We start from the raw sequence: 19,902 nt of genomic DNA on the forward strand, positions 1-19,902 counted from the left end.
GACGTATGAGCCTTGAAAAAGTCGTCTTATTTCCGAAACACGTGTCGGCTGCTCACTTTCCTCTGTTACTGACCTGCGTGTCAACAAATTCAGGCTTCTTGTTGAAACTTAAATTTCGGATCTACTATTGCCAGATCAAAAATATAACACATGTCTAGTTTTCTGGATTTTGTTTATAATTTGTGAATACATGGTAGTGTTTTCTGCCTTATATTTATCTACGCTATAGGGGTGGCGTAGTGTTTGCCATTGAAGCACATGTTATGACTGTGCTTTGTGTACCCACCATAAATTGTTAGTGGATGTGCTTGTAGCCTGTTATTACCTCTGCCATCTTCTATTTGTAATTCAAAATTATTTAGTGGTCATTCAGGCACTTACTGCACAAAGAAGTGGAGCATTTTTATATTGTTTGCTGTAAATTGAAATACAACTTTGTGTCGGATGGAATCATCTATGGACAAATAAGATGTACGTTGGAAGCCTGTTATTTCTACTCAGCTTTAAAGTAATTCAGGGCTTACAGAGAATTTGAAATTAAATAGTGTTTTTTTGTTATTTCAATAAACAGGGAAAGTGGCTGACCGAGAATTTATAGTCTTTCAACTCTCCCCCATTTAGCCATGAAATTAATATTGAATCATATTAATGTATAAATAAAACAATGCTGGGGGCCGACCCTGGAAATATTTTTTGTCATTTTTTTATGTCTTTGGTGCTCTTTTTCCTGTATTGAGTCCATTGCACAGTTCTCACATATTGACAGATAAGAAGACAAACACATAAAAATAGCATGTTTTGTTCAAATTCGAATAATTTGGGGAAATATTGGTACCAAAAAGCAGTTCAGGGCTGCATGTTTCAAGATGCATACCTTTGCAACTACATCACGTTTAGTCTTATGATGAAACTAGGATTAAAAATCACATCTTCTGGTTCCACAGTTTTCCATCTAGTACACTGCACAGCAAGGGTGCAGTGGTTACAATGGTGAAGTTCAGGAACTAATTTCACTGAAGAAATGCCACTGCTCTGTGGACCCGTCCCTTATTCTAATAGTGTTAACTACCAGCCGGGTAATTACAGACCCATTAGTTTGATCGACATCTCACAAAAAATCTTTGCGCGAATCTTAATATTAAGACTTCAAGCTTGGATGGATAACGAAAGTATTCTCTCCCCGCTTCAGGCTGGGTTTAGGGAGAAATTATCAACTTTAGACCAGGTCCTAAGACTGCAACTGCTCCACTGGAAGACGGTTCGTCTCGAGAAGGGCAGTCTGTACCTGATATTTGTGGATCTCAGGTCAGCCTTTGACCTGGTCCCAAGGGCTAAACTATGGTCCATTTTACTTGACATAGGAGCCCCGGAGTATCTTATTCATCTCATCCAGTGATTGCACGAAAACAACTTTGCACAAATACGATTCGGCAAAGACGGTGGACTATCGGCCCCCATTCCGATTAAACGAGGTGTGCGCCAGGGTTGCGTACTCGCCCCAACCCTGTTTAGCCTTTACATAAACGACTTGATAAATGTCCTGTCAAAAGTGAAGGACTTAGATGCCCCTAAACTAGCAGGGAGAAGAATTTCAGCAATGATGTTTGCTGACGATACGCTTTTAGTATCGAAATCTCCCATGGGGATCCAAAGGGTGTTGGACAGTTTTCAGTAGTTCTGTGAGGAGAGAGGGCCTGAGATCAACCTCCAGAAAACTAAATTTATGGTTTTTAATAAGCCAAAGGGCACACGTCCTAACCCCTTTTTAAAAAAGGAACCCCTAGAAAGAGTAACATCTTTTGTGTATCTAGGAATTACAATTACAGACACCATGGACTGGGGGGCTCACATAGGGAAAGCATCCTTAAAGCTAGCCCAATCAACCGGGGGAATAATGAAGGTATTTAACAACTCAAGTAGGAGTGCAGTAAGCCCGGCACTGGAAATTTACAAAGTACAGGCATGCGGGGGGCGCTCTTTATTGAGCAGAACTTTGGGGCCACTGCAGGCCTGTAACCCTAATCCAGTCTGAGAACGGCTTCATTAGGAACCTTTTCAGGTTGCAGCGCAGCACTCCCTTAGTTCCCCTCCGATTAGACCTGGGGCTGATGGAGATGGAGGCGGTTCTATGCCTCAGACCACTCTTATATTGGCGACGTCTATGGTCGACCCCGGAGCTTCTAATATATAGAGAGGAACTGACGGAAGTGCTAGCTATTAGTGGTGCAGTAAAGCTCCCCTGGTTTGCTCATATAAAGCACCTGCTAACTAGTATGAGGATAGGGGATTGTTGGTCTGACCCGGAAGCATCATGCCTCCGCGTCACAAAGAATTACCTAAAGTCTGTTTACATGGATTACAGGACGTCCCTGCTCCATTCTGATCCTAATCTGTGCAAATCTTCTCAAACCTTTCTGGAAATTAAGACCACCCCAGCCTTTGAAAGGGCCATCGATCTTATTAAGCCCACGGCAGCCAGGAAGTTGTTTCTACAATTCAGATACGGAGTCCTGCCCTTACGCTGTGTGACTGCTAAATGAAAAGCGCAGAACGAGGTCAGGTGTCCTGTCTGTAATAATTCTGATGAAACTGAACTTCATGTTTTCTTTGAGTGCCCGGGCTACAACAAAGTAAGAAAGAGAAGGCGTGTTCAGATTTGCAGAAATTTAGGTAGTAGAAGATGCGTAGAAACTTTTAGGATCTTGAAAACTGACACCAGGACCCCAATTGTTTATTGTGTAGCAGGGTTCCTTTTCTCAATGTGGTGTACAAGAAGGGCCCTCTCATGCCAACAATAGATATGAATTGTCTTTTAACCTATGCACAAGTATGTGACAGAGTTTCCCCCTGTATTTAAAATTTGATGCACCACATTCCAAGCTGCGCAAATTTGTATATTACTTTATGGGTAGGAAAAGTAGAAAGGATTGTTGGAGTGTAAAGATAGACCGGTTACCGCACTACGCACTTTGCACAGGGGATACTATTATACAGCCTCTCGTCGATCACTACAATCGCCCTCAGCCTGCGAAGGACCCAGGCAGACTCCTGATCTGACACAGCTGTGGGCAGTGAGTTGCAATCACAGAGACTAGAGTGGACTTTGCCGGTGCAATGTCTATCGGGACGATCCATGGCGGGCAAAGAGAGAACCCCTTGAAAGGAGTCGGGCAAATGTCCTTTGATTTTTGTTAATAGTCTTAATACACCTCACGCAGGCTGGCATGAGGGGTGCCCATCCTAGACGTCCACGAATCCAAGGTTTTTGGGTGAGAGGCACTGAGGGATGCCGGTTGAGTAGTGTACAAAAGGGAGAGTGAGAGTGGGGCTTAAGGGGATGTCTAGAGTCTCCTGCCCCCTGCAGCACTGTCATGGAGAAGAGTACAGCACATGCTGGTTCAAACTATCTCTGAGGCCAACAGGGTTGGACCCATCACTTCAGTTTTACCAGAGATATTGAAGCCTGGGTGAGAGGAGAAGTTTGGGGTGCAAGTATTTACCAGCTCATGTGGGGCACGAGTGTGGTGGGCATGCAGCTGGTCATGGTGGAGCAGAGGTGCTAATGCCTCGGGTTAGTTCAGGGGTGTCTGGGCAGTTCAGTAGTGATCAAGAAGAGAAAATGAGTGAGGCAGTCATGTGGTCAGTCATTGTTCCCTAAGAACCTGTGAAATATATAAGTTGTTTGATACTTACTAATTGGTTCACCTACGTCTATCCTAAGACTCAGTCACATGAATGAACATTGAGTGGAAGATTCTCACACTGCTGCGGTCCTCGCTTCATAATCTTTTTCCTCTTCGTATAGGTTCATCCCACTGAGAGATCATGCCCCGCCAGGGACCAATGGAAGCACCTGTGTGTCTGATTACGAACGATGACAGGGGAAAGCTAGCGATCATGCCAGATGCCCTGGAGATCCTCGATCGCATTGATCAGCCCGTGGTGGTGGTGACCATCGTGGGATTGTACCGCACAGGCAAATCCTACCTTATGAACCAGCTTGCAGGGAAGAAGAAAGGTGAGGCATCTACTGCGCGCTGTTGTAAATTAAAGCATCACTTGTCGCTGCTGGTGGATTATCTGGTCTGTATTGCACACCCAGCTCCTTTTTTCTTTTACAGGATTCACCTTGGGAATTACTCGTATCCAGCCTCACACAAAGGGTATCTGGATGTGGTGTCTCCCACATCCAACAAAGCCAGGCCACACCTTGGTGTTGCTGGACACGGAAGGGCTGGGCGACGCCGAGAAGGTAACTGGGGAGGATGACGGAAGAGCTGGTGGACATGGTTGGGGTGGGTTGTGCTTGGGACTTTGGGGTAGAGGTTTCCTCCATCCACACTAAATTAAGTGCAGGCCTGTTGTCACAAAGTTGTAGTTAGTGATGTATACGAGGACAAAAGTACTGTTTATCTCAAATTCAGCTGATAAATATATTGCTCATTGTTCCAGGGGGATTCAAATAATGACTCTGTAATCTTCGCACTGGCCATCCTGCTGAGCAGCGTCTTGGTCTACAACGGCATGGGCACCATCAACCCGCAAGCCCTGGAACTGCTGCAGTATCCTTATGTCTCTGTGGCCTTTGTAGAGATATAAGAGCGTGTAGATTGTAAACGATTGTGTTAAGGATGAAGGTCCATGCTCAGAAGCATTCTTGAAAGTCTGTATTGTAAAGCACCGGTGCTCTGGATACATGTAAATGGCCCAGAGTCAAGCTCCAACTGCATTTCCTTTCAAAGGTAAACAAACCACATTCCACAGGAGAATGCTGAGCCAACCAATGAGCATATAACAATACTACTGCATCACTAAAGCAACATGAGCCCCACTGAATACAAATACCTCAAGACAGCACAAATGTTAAATAGTGCCAGACTCCTAGTTGTCCACCCTCTAGATATCCATTCTAGTCAAGCCCCAAAAGAATAAGAGATGTCTTATGCGAGCTGGGACTCAAGCCCTGAAACCATAGAGCCTGGTATAGAGTCCATCAGATGAGTGATGCCAACATGAAGGGTCCTGTCCACATCTGTGACGGAGTAACCCGTCTGCAGAACTATACATCAGGCCCAGAGGCTAAACATCTTGCAGAGGAGGAAGTATTCACAGAAAGTATTGAAAGTTAAGTTGTTGTTGATAACTTTTATTTCGGTCGAAGGACCATAAAAAGTGCATATAAAATACATCAGCACAGACAGTAAAACAATAAATAATTATAAAATGTTAAAAAGAGAATTAAACTAAGAGTTATCATGATACAAGACATTTAGCAAAATTATGTATACAACAATCAAGTTAAAAAAGTATACCTCCTGCGCCACATATTAAATAAATAACGAGAGACTGCGAACACAATGGGTGGATCTGTATCATAAGTCAGTATCCTACAAGCCTGTGTAAAGTGCAAAAGTCCCAAAGTTAAGAAACCACCAATATACTGAAGAATATCTACCCAGGGCAAACCAGAAATGATAGTTGAGAAAACGTGCTCTTTCTTGCAAAATATTCTTAACTCCCTCGCCAGCTTTGTGACAGAGCTTGCTGACCACATTAAACTCGGAGGCAAAGAGAACAAACAGGATGAGGATGAAGATGATGATGAGGAAGGCTTTGCACGTGTGTTTCCAGCCTTCGTCTGGGTGGTTCGTGACTTCATCTTGCAGCTGGAGATTGACGGAAAGGATGTGACAGAGTCAGAATATCTAGAGCACATGCTGACACTGAAGAAGGGTAATTGAAATATATAACTAAAGAAGAGGGGGAGTTGGGAGGCGGCTTCTAAAGAACGGGAGAGAAGATCCTTCAGCAATACGAGAATGTATCACCATAGGAGTGAGCACCTTTCTTTCAGGTGTTTGATACTGCACACAATCCATCATTGTTTTAATACTGATTAATGGCAATTATGTAGTGAGTCCTGCTCCTCTTCGTACTATAGTGCTTTTAAAAACGTGCTATTACAGAAGTAAAGAGAGAATCAACAAACTTTGGGGGGGGGGCATTTTAGATCTAGTAGAATAGCATGCTATCTGTATGCTGAACTAAAAATTTAAGTTTAAGGTAGAATTTGTAAATTATATTTTTAAAATGGTTCCTGGAGGAAAGTATGTTACTGCAGAGTATGTCTTTGGTATTTGACTTCCTGGTCAGGAAGCTTGCAGGAGAAACCCTGTTTCAGGCTTTCCCTGACCAAGTCCTAAGCACATACCAATGTGGGATGCCCACTACGCCCTTTTTGAAGCCATGCCGAGCGGTACCTTCGGGTCAATGAAGTGCTGCCTCCACCTGTAACCAACATCCCTTAATACGTTCCGAAATTTTGACCGAGACAAAGACCTAGGGCCTGATTCACAGAAGTAACTTAGGGCAAAATCCTAAACTTACTACTTTTGGTATTCACAGAAGTTGGGATTTTGTCTTAAATTTGTCTTAAGACAAACTTAAGTTGGGATTTTGTCTTAAGTCTGTCTTAAGTTTGTCTTAGGACAAAGTCCTAACTTCTGTTAATACCAAAAGTAGTAAGTTTAGGATTTTGTCTTAAATTAGTTCTGTGAATCGGGCCCATTACGCTTAATCTAATATAGATTCTGTTAAATCCGTGAAAGCCGAGACCGCTCCTGTCCTTCTTAAAACTCTTTACTTTTAATGAAACCTGACCTGGCCCTGCCTTGTCTGTGATCTTGGCCTTCAGATTCCACAGGGATATGTGTCTTGTACTCGGTAGTCGATTTACATAGATTTGCTGGTCTGTAGCAGTCCGCTTTCGTCCTCAGACCGCTCGTGTTTGTGCAAATTGTCCCTGTTTATGCATCTTTTTAATCTTTCCAGGAATTGGTAAAAGAGTGCTGGAATATAACCTTCCGCGAGAGTGCATACAGCGTTTCTTCCCAACAAGGAACTGCTTCGTCTTCGTGCGCCCCGCGTCGAAGGATCAAATCAGTAAACTGGAATCCCTCCCGGAGCACGCACTGGACCCCAAGTTTGTTGCACAGATGCGCAAGTTCCACGACTATGTCTTTGAGAAGGCCGAGGTGAAGAAGGTGAAAGGCGGTCATGAGCTGAACGGCAGGAGTAAGTATTTGAAAGTCACATGATCCGTTTTTAAACAGGTATGCTCATCCATGTGTACATAACCCTTGGCACCCCCCAGTTTCCTCTGAGTGGAAGGAGACCCACAGGGTAGGATGGAGTTCTCTCTTTCTACAGGTAAGACCACAGATTGTGCAGCAGAAGAGGCATCATGCACATCATGGGTAGTGTCTCCTGTATGCTGAAGTAAAAAAAAAAACATTCTCCTTTTCTAGAGGTTAGGTACTCCAGCTTCATGTTGTTCATAATGCCTCCATCTATTTTTTACAAACATCTGGAATGTTTCCTCCATGAACATTTGTTTTAGATTTACTATTATAGAAGCTGGGGAAACCATACATAAACGAGGTTATTCCCCTAGATCTTTCAAAAAGGCCTGAATCTCGCCCACAAGGCATCTATTTAATTGCTGTACATTCTTGCAAACGTTTCCTTGAAGCCACGGTGGGCACTTGCCAGGTACTTACCTGTCCCAGGTTGTATCATGTTGAACTGTCAGGACACTACCAACTCGGGCCTCATTGGCTTCTCTACCAGGTTCCATCCCTTCCCCAAAGGAAATAGAGTTTGAACTGTGGTTTGACCTTTCATCCTGCTGTTGGCAGAATAAGGGGGGGATTATATGCAATAACTTCTTACAAAGTTTGTGACTACCCTCACATGAAATGATTCGTACTTGTAAAGCGCACTTATACTCATGAGTGTCTTGGCGCTAGACCATATCGCTGTGGAACCCTTCCTGGCTTTTCCCTGTGAAATGCCCACTCCTGGGCAACCCCAAGGTGAAGCCAGGCATCCCAGCGCTGTTGGGGCCGTTGTGGAGATTAAGCAAGCTATTGCCCGGAGTTGAAGAGTGGGACCCATGATTAGAGTTGGCACCGAGGCGAGCATTATCAGGTCAGAGGAAATTGAGCCCGAGACCGACCGAGGCGGGAATTGAACCGTGGTCCCAGGCCAGACCTCTGCATCAGGGTCTGCTGCTCTAACCATTGAGCCACACTTCTCCACAGCCACACTTCTCCACTCACATGCTTTCCCATTTACTGTCTGTTCATTGTCTAACAGTTGTTTGCTATAAAATAGATGATATTACATGGAAATATAGCTACACTGATAGCAACGATTTTTAAAAAGTGCAATTTTAATTATTTAATTGTGTTAAAATAGCTAGGTATAGTATGTCTATTAATGAATATAAATTAAATATAATTTAAATGTAGTCTAATTTATCTGATCCTAATTTAAAACTAATTATTTGTTTACTTTTCACTTATTTAATTGTATTTACATTTTATTAGATTACTTAATTGTACTTATCATATCCCTAAGAATGCTAATCCAAACTGTAATAGCAACAACACTAAATTATCTTAATTTATATAAAGAAACTTAAGCCTTGTGCAAGTGTATTTCTCAATTAATATAGATAAAATCTATCTAACTAATTAAAATGAATATTTATTTTCGTATGTCTTGTCTTAACTCTATTGATTTAGGGGCCTATGACGATGGCGGGGGGACAAAGTCTGCCCGCCAGCGTAGCGGTATGCAGGACCGTCCGCCAAAGTTGCGGCGGTCGCACCATGCACATTAGTATAAAATCTTTTTATTGCAAGATCAAGGCACATACACAGAAAGCGTTTATCAATATCACCCCCTTCACCCTTTGCATAGCAAAATCCAAAGCTCAAAAGAAACGGATAAGACTATTCCAAAGTTCGGGGTAAGGTTCGTAAAAGGGCGCTTGGTATGTGCAAACGATCAACATTGAATAAAAGAAAAAGAGCTGTCAAACAAAACCCCCAGCCACCCACCCTAACCCACCCCTCCCCACCCTCCTCCCATGTTCCAAGACCACCAATCCAGCCAACCAAAAGCTCCTTTCCGCTAGCCTGTCGACGGGTTCTCCACATCAGAGAGGCGCAACCATCACAAGAAGCGAGGACAAGTGACTAAGCATGAGCGCAAAATCCGCTCCGATCGCGGATTTTGCGGATTTTCGGTAAATCCGCGATCCGCGAACTCTCGCGGATTTACCGAGAATCCGCAATCCGCGATCGGAGCGGATTTTGCGGTCAAAAGTTCAAGCCTGCATAATTTACGATGGCGCCGGCAAGCTGCCAGCGCCATCCTCAAATGGTTACTTAATTAGCTTCGAGAGGAAGCTCTAACAGATAAGATAAAGCAGGGGCTCGAGCGCCTGCTTTATTTTATCAGTTGGAGCTTCCTGTTGAAGCTAATTAAGTAACTTTTGCAGGATGGCGCTGGCAGCTTGCCGGCGCCATCGTAAATTATTTACATGGTGTCTGAAGGGCAGGGTTCATTCTGGCACGACGGTCCTGGCACAAAAAATAAACCTCAACAGGAAACACTTGCAGATATCAATAACGCATGTGCCCTAGTTGCAGCTTAAATTCAGTGACTCATTCATCAGCCAAAAAATAATCGTGAGCGTTGTGGAGGCTGGGCAGGTGTGCCTTGTGCGCTCGCATGGAAGCCCCGTCCGTTTGGCCCCGCCCACACACTCGAGGTGTGCACCGTCTTCCCGCCATTTACCCACTATGATGGACATTTCAATCAAGGGACCCCTGCGCACTTCGGCGCGATTGCATAGCAACACACACTTGGTCGCTGGAACTAGTTGAAGCGCAAATGCAGTGACTCATTCATCAGGCCAAAAAAAATCGTGATGCTGGCCAGAGGCATTTGCATCTTTGACTTTCACGAGCGCAATCCCCGTGCCTTTCCTGTGACCAGGGGCTTCTGTCTCTTAATCTGCTGCTCTGATCGGTCTCTGACCTTTTGTATACACAAGAGGCATGTGCGCTCGCATGGAAGCCCCGTCCGTTTGGCCCCGCCCACACACTCGAGGAAGCCCCGCCCCCAAATCCGCCGATCCGCAAAATCCGCGGATTTTGCGGATCCACGATCCGTGAATCCGCAAATTCGTGAATCGTGGATCCGCAAAATCCGCCCATGCTTACAAGTGACCACCCGAAACTCCGAGGCCAACAAAGACAGAAAGAGTTGCCACAGCTCAGCATATTTGGCCCCCTCTCCAGCCAGAGTCAATGAAAGCTTCTCCATACCCAACACAAACCACAAGTGGTGTAGCCAACCTTGGAATGTAGGGATGTGTGTAGTGCGACAGTGGGAATTGATATTCTGCATGGCAGAACCTAACGCAATCGCAATCAGGCGACCCCTGCGGGAACGCAGTGGATATGTGAGTGGGTTTGGTAGGCCCAACAATACATACAAAGGAAATCGTGGGATCTCTGTTTTAAAGTGTGCATCCACCTTAACCAAAATTTGCTTCCAATATCTCTGAACATGAACAGGCCCAAAGCAAGTGTACCAGTGTGCCTACCTGACCACAACCCCATAAGCATGACGCCTCTGTAGAGTGATCCAGAAGTGTGGCTCAGGGGTTAGAGGCAGCAGACCTGGAAGCTGAGATCGGTCCTGGAACAGGGTTCAATTCCCCGCCTCGGCGGGGTCTTGGGCTAAAAATTCCACGGACTCGATAATTCTCGCCCCGGTGCCTCCTCGACTCACGGGTTCAGACTCTGCGACTCTGGGCAATAGCTTGCTTCATCTCCACAACGGCCCCTCGCGGCGGGATGCCTGACTTTCACCTTGTGGATACCCTGCTATCTCACAGGGGAATACCAGGAAGGGTTCCCTAAGCAAGCGCCGGGAAACCCACTGCGGGTAGCTGTGCGCTATATAAGCTCAACTACATTTACATTTACATTACATTTACATTTACATCTCATGCAAGCATTCAGGAGTGTAATGCCAGTAAGTGGCGTCAGTGTATTTGTAAGGCCCATGTGATAGGCAGAGTGCCTGGCTCTAAAAAAAATGCCCTCCCATTCCTTATGGCTGAACGTCCTCCCCAGTTCCCTTTCCCAGCGTGCCTTCCCCGAGCTATAGGTATAAGTGTATTTAACCTGCAACATCTTATACAAATCTGAAATGAGTTTTTTGTCTGATTTGCGTGTGATTAACCAGTGTTCATAGAGTAGAAGCCGCCTGTCAGCCCTAGAACGTACCTGCTCGCTAAGCGCCCAGTGCCGCACTTGTAGATAGCGGAGCCTCTCCGCCTATGGCAACCCCTACTCTTGACGGAAAAGGGGAAAAGACATAACACCCTCTGCATTGTACAAGTGGAAAAGGTACCTGCACCCGGCCGGTCTCCTCCTCACGTAAGCCACCGAATCCACGCCTGGGGTGAAGTCAGGGTTATCCATTAAAGGGGTAAGTGGGGACGGGATGGTGGTAAGCTCATGTTTGATATTTGTGTGATCCCAAACCTCCATGGGGACCCTAGTGAAATACGAGGCATAACATTAGGGGGTCTATGCTGCCTACAAAGGAAGGGGATTTCCTGTAATGAGTGACCCGCTACCGCCTAGTCCTGGAAAAGCCTGTGTTTGCTAAACTCCCATCTGCTCCACTCCACAAGAAGGCGCAACTGTGCTGCCTGAAAATAGAGCAACAGGTCCGGGAAGCCAAGTCCCCCAGATTCAGGGGGAAGTGTAGCCAAATGCAGCTTTAGGCGCGGATTTCTGCCGTTCCAAATAAACTGGGCTAACTCCGACTCTGTCTGTTTTATCCAGCCCACTGGTGGGCACAACGGAATAGTGCGGAACAGATACAGGATCTGGGGCAAAATCGTCATCTTGACTGCCGCCACTTTACCCAACCAGGACAAAGGATAGTGCTTCCACCGTCCCAACTCTTGCCTAATTTTCTGTCGAAGCAGGGTGTAATTAATGCTAACCGTGGCCGGGAGCGAGGGGGCCAACTGGATCCCGAGATAGGGAATCGCATCTGTCGCCCATTGGAAGGGAAACGAGCCCTGCAGGAACTCTCTAGTCGATTTCTCCAAGAACAGATTAAGTGCCATGGACTTGCTCATATTCACCTTAAAGCTGGCCGTCTGGGTAAAAGAATGCAGGTCTTCGAGGCAATGTAAGCAGGGACTCCCGTGGATGGGACAACGTAAGCAAGACGTCATCTGCATAAAGGCTAATGGTATGAACGTATCCTCCAAACATGATTCCCCACACCCTCTGGTTAAGCCTCAGCCTCTGCGCCAACGGCTCCATGTAGAGGTCGAAAAGAGGAAGCGACAGTGGGAACCCCTGCCTCATACCCCGTTCTATAGCAAACCGAGGGGAAGTACAACCGTTAACTCGGACTGCTGCAGTTGGAAATTTATAGCAATTCAAAACATAAGTACGGAACTTTTCCCCGAACCCCGCCTTTTCCAAGACTCTTTCCAAGTAGGGCCAATGAACCCAATCAAATGCTTTCTCGGCATCGATGGCAAACATCATGAATTCCCCCTGTGTACGCATAGCTTTTTCCACCAGATGCAAGGCCCTCTTGGTATTGTCTGAGGTTTGGCACTCCGGGATGAAGCCCCCCTGGTATGGGTTGATTAAGTCACCCATATGAGGCGCAAGACGGGCAGCTAGAATTCCCGTATATATTTTAAGATCAACATTAAGGAGGGAAATCGGACGATATGCCCCACATTGCAAACGATCCTTCCCTGGTTTCAGAATGACCGCGATAGTAGCCTCTAGGAGGTCGCCTGAGATCATCCCCAGTTCCGAAAAGGAATTAAAAAGGTTTGTGAGAAGGTGAGCCACCTGTGCACAGAACGTCTTATAAAAGCTCGCAGGGAAGCCATCCGGCCCCGGCATCTTCGCCAACTTCAAGCGAGAAATGGCAGCAATGACCTCTGTCACGAAGGATTGCCAGACTCACCAGATAACTTGATAGGCTTCACAGGCTGCCTAGCGTGGTGCTGCTGGAGGCGGAGCCCCTGCGGGTGTACCGCGCCGGTCTCCCTCCGCCGCTGTCCTTGTCTTTGGAACAGCCGCCGAGAGGGGGGGACCGAGAGGGAAAGAACTACCCTTCCCAGCTGCCCCGTCACCAGGAAGTAAGGCGGGACCAGAGAGCGCGCCTGCCGGCACATAAAACTGCACAGCCCCACCCGCGTCGCGGGAGCGCGCGGGAGCGCCGTGCTAAGCCCGGGCAAAGGGCGGGCCGTCTGAGGCCGTCCGAGGACGGGACGGGCCACCCCACTTATCCCCACGCTATTCGAAAATTCCAAGTAAGATCTTGATAGACACCTTACTCATTTACGCTTCGCCTCTACTAGGCGACTATTCATCATACATACTGCTATGTCCGCAAGGGGCAGTCGCAGCAAGACTGCTGCAGGAGTAGGGAAGGTCACTGGCCCAATTGACAATTTCATCTCTAGGGCCAATGAAGCTATTGACCATGGAATATCACTCTTGGAGCGCAGAGTCTCCTTGGAATTGGCTCAAGCCAAACGTTCTTCTTTGGGACTCCTCGCTTCAGTTAAGACCCCAAATAGGGATAATCCTGCTGATGGCATCCCAGTAGTTAGAGCTAGAGCAGAGATCCACACCATGCCTAACACTGTGGACTTATCAGCAACACAGCTATTATCGGAATCACTACGGAGCTTGGAAAAATCCCCAAACCTAGATGTAACCGATAATTTCAACACACAATTGGATTTCGTCACCAATTCTATCCCAGCTGCGAGTTCTGCTGACAACCTGGCTACAACGCCCACTATGGAGTCTCAGTTACCCTCTATCCCGATAACAGACATCACACATGTTTTTGCCACTGACCCGATCCTGATCATAGATTCTGACCTGATGGCCACTAATCTATCCCCTCCCCTAGAATCGGTCACTACACACACTTTGCAGGATTCAACTCCTAATTCAAGAGCATTACGAGGCTTAAGGGAGGGAGCCATACAGAAACAGCCACAAGGCTCAAATATATCTATATCTAAGGGGAACCCCCTACCTCAGAGAAAGCAGGGGAAATGCCCATCTAACTATTCAAAAAAGGGCAATAAGAAAACTAATACAGGGACGGACCATAAAGGGGACTCGTCCATCACGGAGTCATTATGTAAAGACTGCCCCTCGACCAACCAACTTATAACTAAGGTCGGGGAACTTATAAGTGTACATCTAGTAACCATAGATAAGAGACTAGGGAATATAGAAAAACAACTAAATGAACTAAGCACCCTAGTCAAAAGTCCACCTACAAAAGGAACATCCACTTTAGTAGCAGCCAAATCGCATATTCAACAACCCCTGGGCCAACCCGTGAAAAAACCCGTTGCTGCTTCTAATAACACACCTAAACTAACTTCACCCTCTAAGGGTGTTGTGAAGAAACCAACCCCACCCATTACAAACACAAACCCGCAAGGGAAACAATCTAACCCGACACAACCAAAGGGGGGAAGTACCAACAACCATAAGGATAGGAACAAAGGAAATCAAGAAAGATTTCCCGCTAATCTGCCCCCCGGATCAAGTCCATATGTAGTGGTGATGACGGGAGTTCCCGAGACACCAGACAACACTGATGAACCCACTTGGTCTCTATCAAATAAAGTCAGTTATTGGCTAAATAACAATAGACCCCTACCCCCATATTGCAGGGGTAAAATTCTAACAGTCAGGAGAGTACCGTGGGTGGGACACGAGACAAAGAAAACACATGGTGACTGTGTGATTGTTAATTTCGAGGACCCACGCACGGTAGAACACATTTGTTCCTGGAAAAGTGAGGGGTATACAGAAGGTATAGAGACAAGGCACCTCTCTTTTTTCTACCCATCTAGGAATCATGGTAGGTTTGACCACTACGACCAGGCCTTTGATGGAGGCTGGTGTCGGGTGGGACAAAGAGACGTGGGGAACAACTGGGGTGAGTGGGGGCGGTATAACCACAGATACCCTCAGAGAAATACAACAAGCAGGGATGCCTATTGGGGAATTCCAGTTTTCAATAGATTCAGCGGCCTAGAGATGGTTGACTGACTTCTATCACCATCCTGGCCGCTGAACACTGAACTGGAGGGAACTGAACAGGGCTGCCCAATTGAGATCACAAAAATCAAAGAGGTGCATGTTAAGGAGATCCCCAGTACACACTTAGCTCAAAATAGTTTGAGGATGTCACCGATAAGAGAAGATCAAGCAGGTGGTAATATTATTGGGCCCGTAACATTTGAATCCCGAGATCCCCGTAGTCCCCAAAAAACTCCTGATATGCATATGATCCACGGGAAACCACACCCACATAAACAATCTAACAATGAACTAAGGATCATTAGCTGGAACGTTGCCGGACTCCAACAGCGGGTGTCGGACTTGGAATGGTTAAAATTTATATCCGACAAAGACATAATAATGCTACAAGAGACATGGGCTATTTCGGAAATAGCTATTGAAGGCTTCGAATGTCACAGCATTAATGGACAGAAGCCAGTTTTTGGACGCCCTATGGGAGGTCTCCTGATTGGATTCAGGATAACTTTAGGGGGGGGCTATCAAATTAATACCAACTAAAAGCTCTAATATTCAAATAATTGGGTTCACACGTAGGTCCCCGTTATACCTGATTAATTTCTATAATAATGATTTCCAATCAATCCCTAACAGGAATTATATAGAACTATTCGGGAACCTAGCGAAAATAACTGAATCCCCCAACAACTGTGCGAACAATAGGATTATCCTAGCTGGGGATTTTAATGCTAAAATGGTCAAAACCAAAGAAGGTGTTACTCAATCAGACAGGGCCACTAAACGTGGAAAGGAACTAGAAAGTTTCATAAATGCTCATACCCTATTGGATATTATGGACACATGTAAAACTAGTGAATCTGTATATATTCCAACCTTTAGAGGCAGAGACTTTTCTAGTACGGTGGACTACATTTTTATGTCTGTAGAACTATTAGACAGAGTCACCCAGGCAAGAGTCCTAGAAACAGCTTTTGGAGACCATAATGCACTAGAAGTATCATTAAGACTAGGATCGTCCCAAGCACCTGCTCGCACTCTGGGAGCTAGGGATATTATGCCTTCAACTAATAACTTAAGGCTGAAATGGAAAGGGGTGGACAGTGGTTGCATTATGAACAAAATTATAAGCAACCACCAACCACTAGTTGATTCGTGTTCACTGACCGATGGGAATCACCAAAGGATAGTCAAAAACTTTGTAAATCTCTGTAATGTTATAAAGTCTTTCCTAACTGTCCCTAACAAAAAACACAATGACGAGCCTAGGTGGTTCGACAGTCGCTGTTCAGCGGCAAATAAGGCTCTCCGCAGGGCTCTAAATTCCAAACCTAGGAGCCAGACAGATGTACGGACCGCTAGACAAACCTATAAAACAACCATAGGGATAAGGAAGGCGGCCATGGTGGAAGAACATTGGAAGGAATTAATTGTTTCAGCTGCTATGGGAAATAGTGCTACTTTTTGGCCTGCTGTAAGGAAGATGCGGGACTTGGCAAAACAGTTATCATCAATTAGCTGCACCATTTCAAGCCAGCAATGGGAACAACACTTCTCCAAAATATACGCCAACCCTGTTGCCTCAACAGATGGTTATAGCCCTGGCAAACTGACTTCACTAGACATAACCCAGGGAGAGGTTATTTTGGCTATTAATCAAAGCCTCGGGAACAAGGCGCCTGGGCCGGATGGCTTCCCAATCGACCTAATTAAACACAAGCCGGAATTTTGGGGACCCATTTTGGTCAATGTTTTCAATTGTTTGCCGTTGGTCCCTATTCCTGACACCTGGTCAACAAGTATAATAGTCCCCATCTACAAAAAAGGTGAAAGATCTGACCCTGCAAATTACAGGCCCATTTCGCTCTTAGACAACACCTTGAAAATTTTGGGTCAGGTGCTGTATAATAGAGTGAATGACTGGGCCGAAGAAACAGGGGTGATGGACAGATGCCAAATGGGCTTCAGAAGTAAGGTTGGGACAACTGAACAATGCCTGAACCTCAACCTCATAATTGGCAAATACACCATAGCTAGGGTTTCACCTATTTACCTAGCATTTATGGATTTGTCGTCCGCATTCGACTTAGTGAACAGGTCAAAACTGTGGGCGACTCTCCTCTCTTATGGCCTTGACGAACCTTTGGTGCATTTCCTGGCTTATCTACACGCAGACACTAAAGCACAGGTACGGATTGGCAGGGAAGGTGAGATCTCAGGGGCAATCAAGGTTGAGAGAGGCGTCCGACAGGGGTGCGTCCTAGCACCCCTATTGTTCATCATTTATATAAACGGACTGAGCGATTCCTTGAAAAAAACGACCACTGACGCCCCGAGAATTCAAGGGAGATTGTTACCCGCACTTCTGTACGCCGACGATGCGGTGATCATGGGCCTAACACCAAACGCCCTACGTGCTCTGGTCAAGAATTTTGCACATTTTATGGGGAATTTGGATTTGAAAGTGAATTTAAAAAAATCGTTTATTATGGCCTGCGGGCCAGGGGCCAAACATCTTAATTCCATTTCTATAGGACAAGATAAGTTGTACTCTACAAAAACATTTTCTTATTTAGGTATGGTCTTTGCTGCGAACGGCCTGTGGAGTGGGCATCTCGCCCACGCCACAGGCAAGTTCTCAAAGGCCATAAACTCAATCATTTCCCTTCCACGGCCAAAGAGGACTGAAACAACTAATGCAATTGTGAAGATATACAGACTGCAATGTGCCCCGGTAGCAACCTATGGTGCGGAGATTTGGGGGATAGTGAAAACACCCAGCCTGCAGACACAAGAGAATCGGTTATGCAGGAAACTACTTGGAGCCCCAATCTCCTCATCCGGGTACATTTGCCATGCTGAACTCAACTTGCCCTATATAACTGATTTCATCGCCACACGGCCTGCACTATTTTGGCTGGCCATTTGGGCCAATGATCGCGCTACCTTAACTCAGGAAATTGTGACGGAGTGTTTAGCTTGCGACAAAGGTATGAGTATCCCGTGGCTTCGGGCGACACAAGAAAGCCTAAACAGCATAGGCAAAATCCATCTTTTTAACGACCCCTCTCAGATTAAGAGTACAGATAAAAAGGATGTCCAATTTGAACTCTATGCCCTTTATAGGGAAAAGAGGTTGGAGGAAGAATTGCAAAAACAAACTGTTAAGTCATATGTGAATAACGTAAATAATGACACATCTCTACAACAAATTCCTTTATACCTAAGACTTCCATTGACTAATTGGGAAAGATCGTTATTATATCGCCTGAGAGCTGGGACTATAAAATACTCACTTTGCTTTCCTATGGGCCATAGTATGATGACCTCCGGAAACACGCCATGCCCCTGTCCCTGCGATGGATTCAGCAGACAAAATGACTTACATTTCTTTTTTAACTGTAAATTTTATATGAAATACATTAAATGGTTTTTAGCCCCATATTTTAAAAAACACAGACCAGTTTCCCTGATTCAATCCTACTCTATGCTTTTAAAACTAGAAAACGATGAATTGATCTTCCGTGTAAGTTCATTTTTGAAAGTTATTTCTTCTACACGCAAATCGATGGAATCACCTTGAAATGTTTAAACGCGGGGGTCTGACGAGAGATTTGTGAGGCAAGATGGCGGCCGCCTGAGACCGCAGTGCAGGTCACTCAGTGCTCTCGGTCAACTCGAAGGAAAATCGACCCTAAATGAGCGCGGAAACTGAAGAAAAATGAAGCGATCCTGAGTGAAAATACCGAATACCGAATAGACCACAACCTAAAGACATTAAGGGAAGTAGAAGGTCTGTATTTGGTTTACGCTGAATTGCAGTCGGGGAACACAAGATGTCCCACACATAATGATTGCAGACACCCCCTACAAAGAACAGGCCACGCACGTAAAGAGCCAAGTAAGGAACCAGCTCCCCATATTGGCTAAGGCGCTAGGGCTCGCTGTCATACATTACTACTTCCAGCATATCAGTAACCATAGAAGCCTCTGCCTGACCCACCTGTGTTCCTCCGCGAGATCAGATGCAGACCCGCAACCTGGTTTGACGCCGGAGCCAACGGAGCCGAGTGTGCCGGGTGACCGCGACTGCTGTGTTGGCATGGCGCCGAAGAATGCAGCAGCGGCTGCTGCAAAGGCAAGAGCAGCGCGACTTGCTCAGCGCGAAAATATGGAGGCTTCGGTTAGGGGAGGTGGAGGCGGAGTGAGGAGTCCGGCAGCCGTGGGAGCCCTTGAGAAGACGCCTGGCAAGTCGGCTACTGGCGCCGCTCGGAAAGGCGGGCAGAATACTCCCTCTGTCGTCGACTTCCTCCGCAAACCCCCAGGGAAGCTCCTTCCGGGGCAAGCTGAGCAGAGTCAGTCAGGCGCAGACTGCTCTGTGTGAACCAGCTGGAGCCATGACAAGTGAAAGGGCTCCACACAGACGAGCAGGGACAGAAGGAGGAATCGCGCAGGACAAAACGGTGAGCAAGGACAATGTCAATATCAGTGTCAATGCTAATATGGGATGCAAGGTGAAAACGAGCAACATGAATAAAAAAGCATTGGTAACTGCAAATGCCTCAAATATTACAGTTTCAAATGAACTGCCTGATTCTTTAATACAAACCAATTTGCTGACTCCTGGATCTATAATTACTGAGAGTGTGAATGACATCTCTAGGGGGGCAAATGTTGTATCAACTCAATCAGACTCACGCGTGATACCAGTGGATATGGATGTAGGGTTGGTTATACTCCCCGGGACTAATGTACAAACAGATATTCAGCACAACGGAATAAGTATTGTCACTGAAACTCCTGCTGAACCTAGAACTTGCAGTCTGGAGCCTATAAACCCAGTTCCAGCTATAGTTGAGCCTACGGACGCCCAAACAAACTGGCAGACAAAATCTCAGGCTGCTCTACATCTGGA

At 46.0% G+C, this 19,902-nt stretch overlaps 1 protein-coding gene across 2 annotated transcripts in view; it reads left to right on the forward strand.

Moving 5' to 3' along the window:
• The window catches only part of LOC144767993 (guanylate-binding protein 1-like), a 185,075-nt gene that overhangs the window by 19,445 nt on the left and 145,728 nt on the right, over nt 1–19,902 (forward strand). For both annotated transcript variants that reach the window (XM_078651384.1, XM_078651383.1), the window contains exons 2-6: nt 3,806–4,018; nt 4,122–4,252; nt 4,453–4,562; nt 5,528–5,733; nt 6,832–7,074. In XM_078651384.1, coding sequence (XP_078507510.1) covers nt 3,826–4,018; nt 4,122–4,252; nt 4,453–4,562; nt 5,528–5,733; nt 6,832–7,074 — 883 coding nt within the window. In that variant the 5' untranslated portion in view covers nt 3,806–3,825. The remainder of the gene's footprint in view (nt 1–3,805; nt 4,019–4,121; nt 4,253–4,452; nt 4,563–5,527; nt 5,734–6,831; nt 7,075–19,902) is intronic.

Source organism: Lissotriton helveticus, chromosome 7, assembly GCF_964261635.1.
Source record: "Lissotriton helveticus chromosome 7, aLisHel1.1, whole genome shotgun sequence".
Classification (NCBI taxonomy): domain Eukaryota; kingdom Metazoa; phylum Chordata; class Amphibia; order Caudata; family Salamandridae; genus Lissotriton; species Lissotriton helveticus.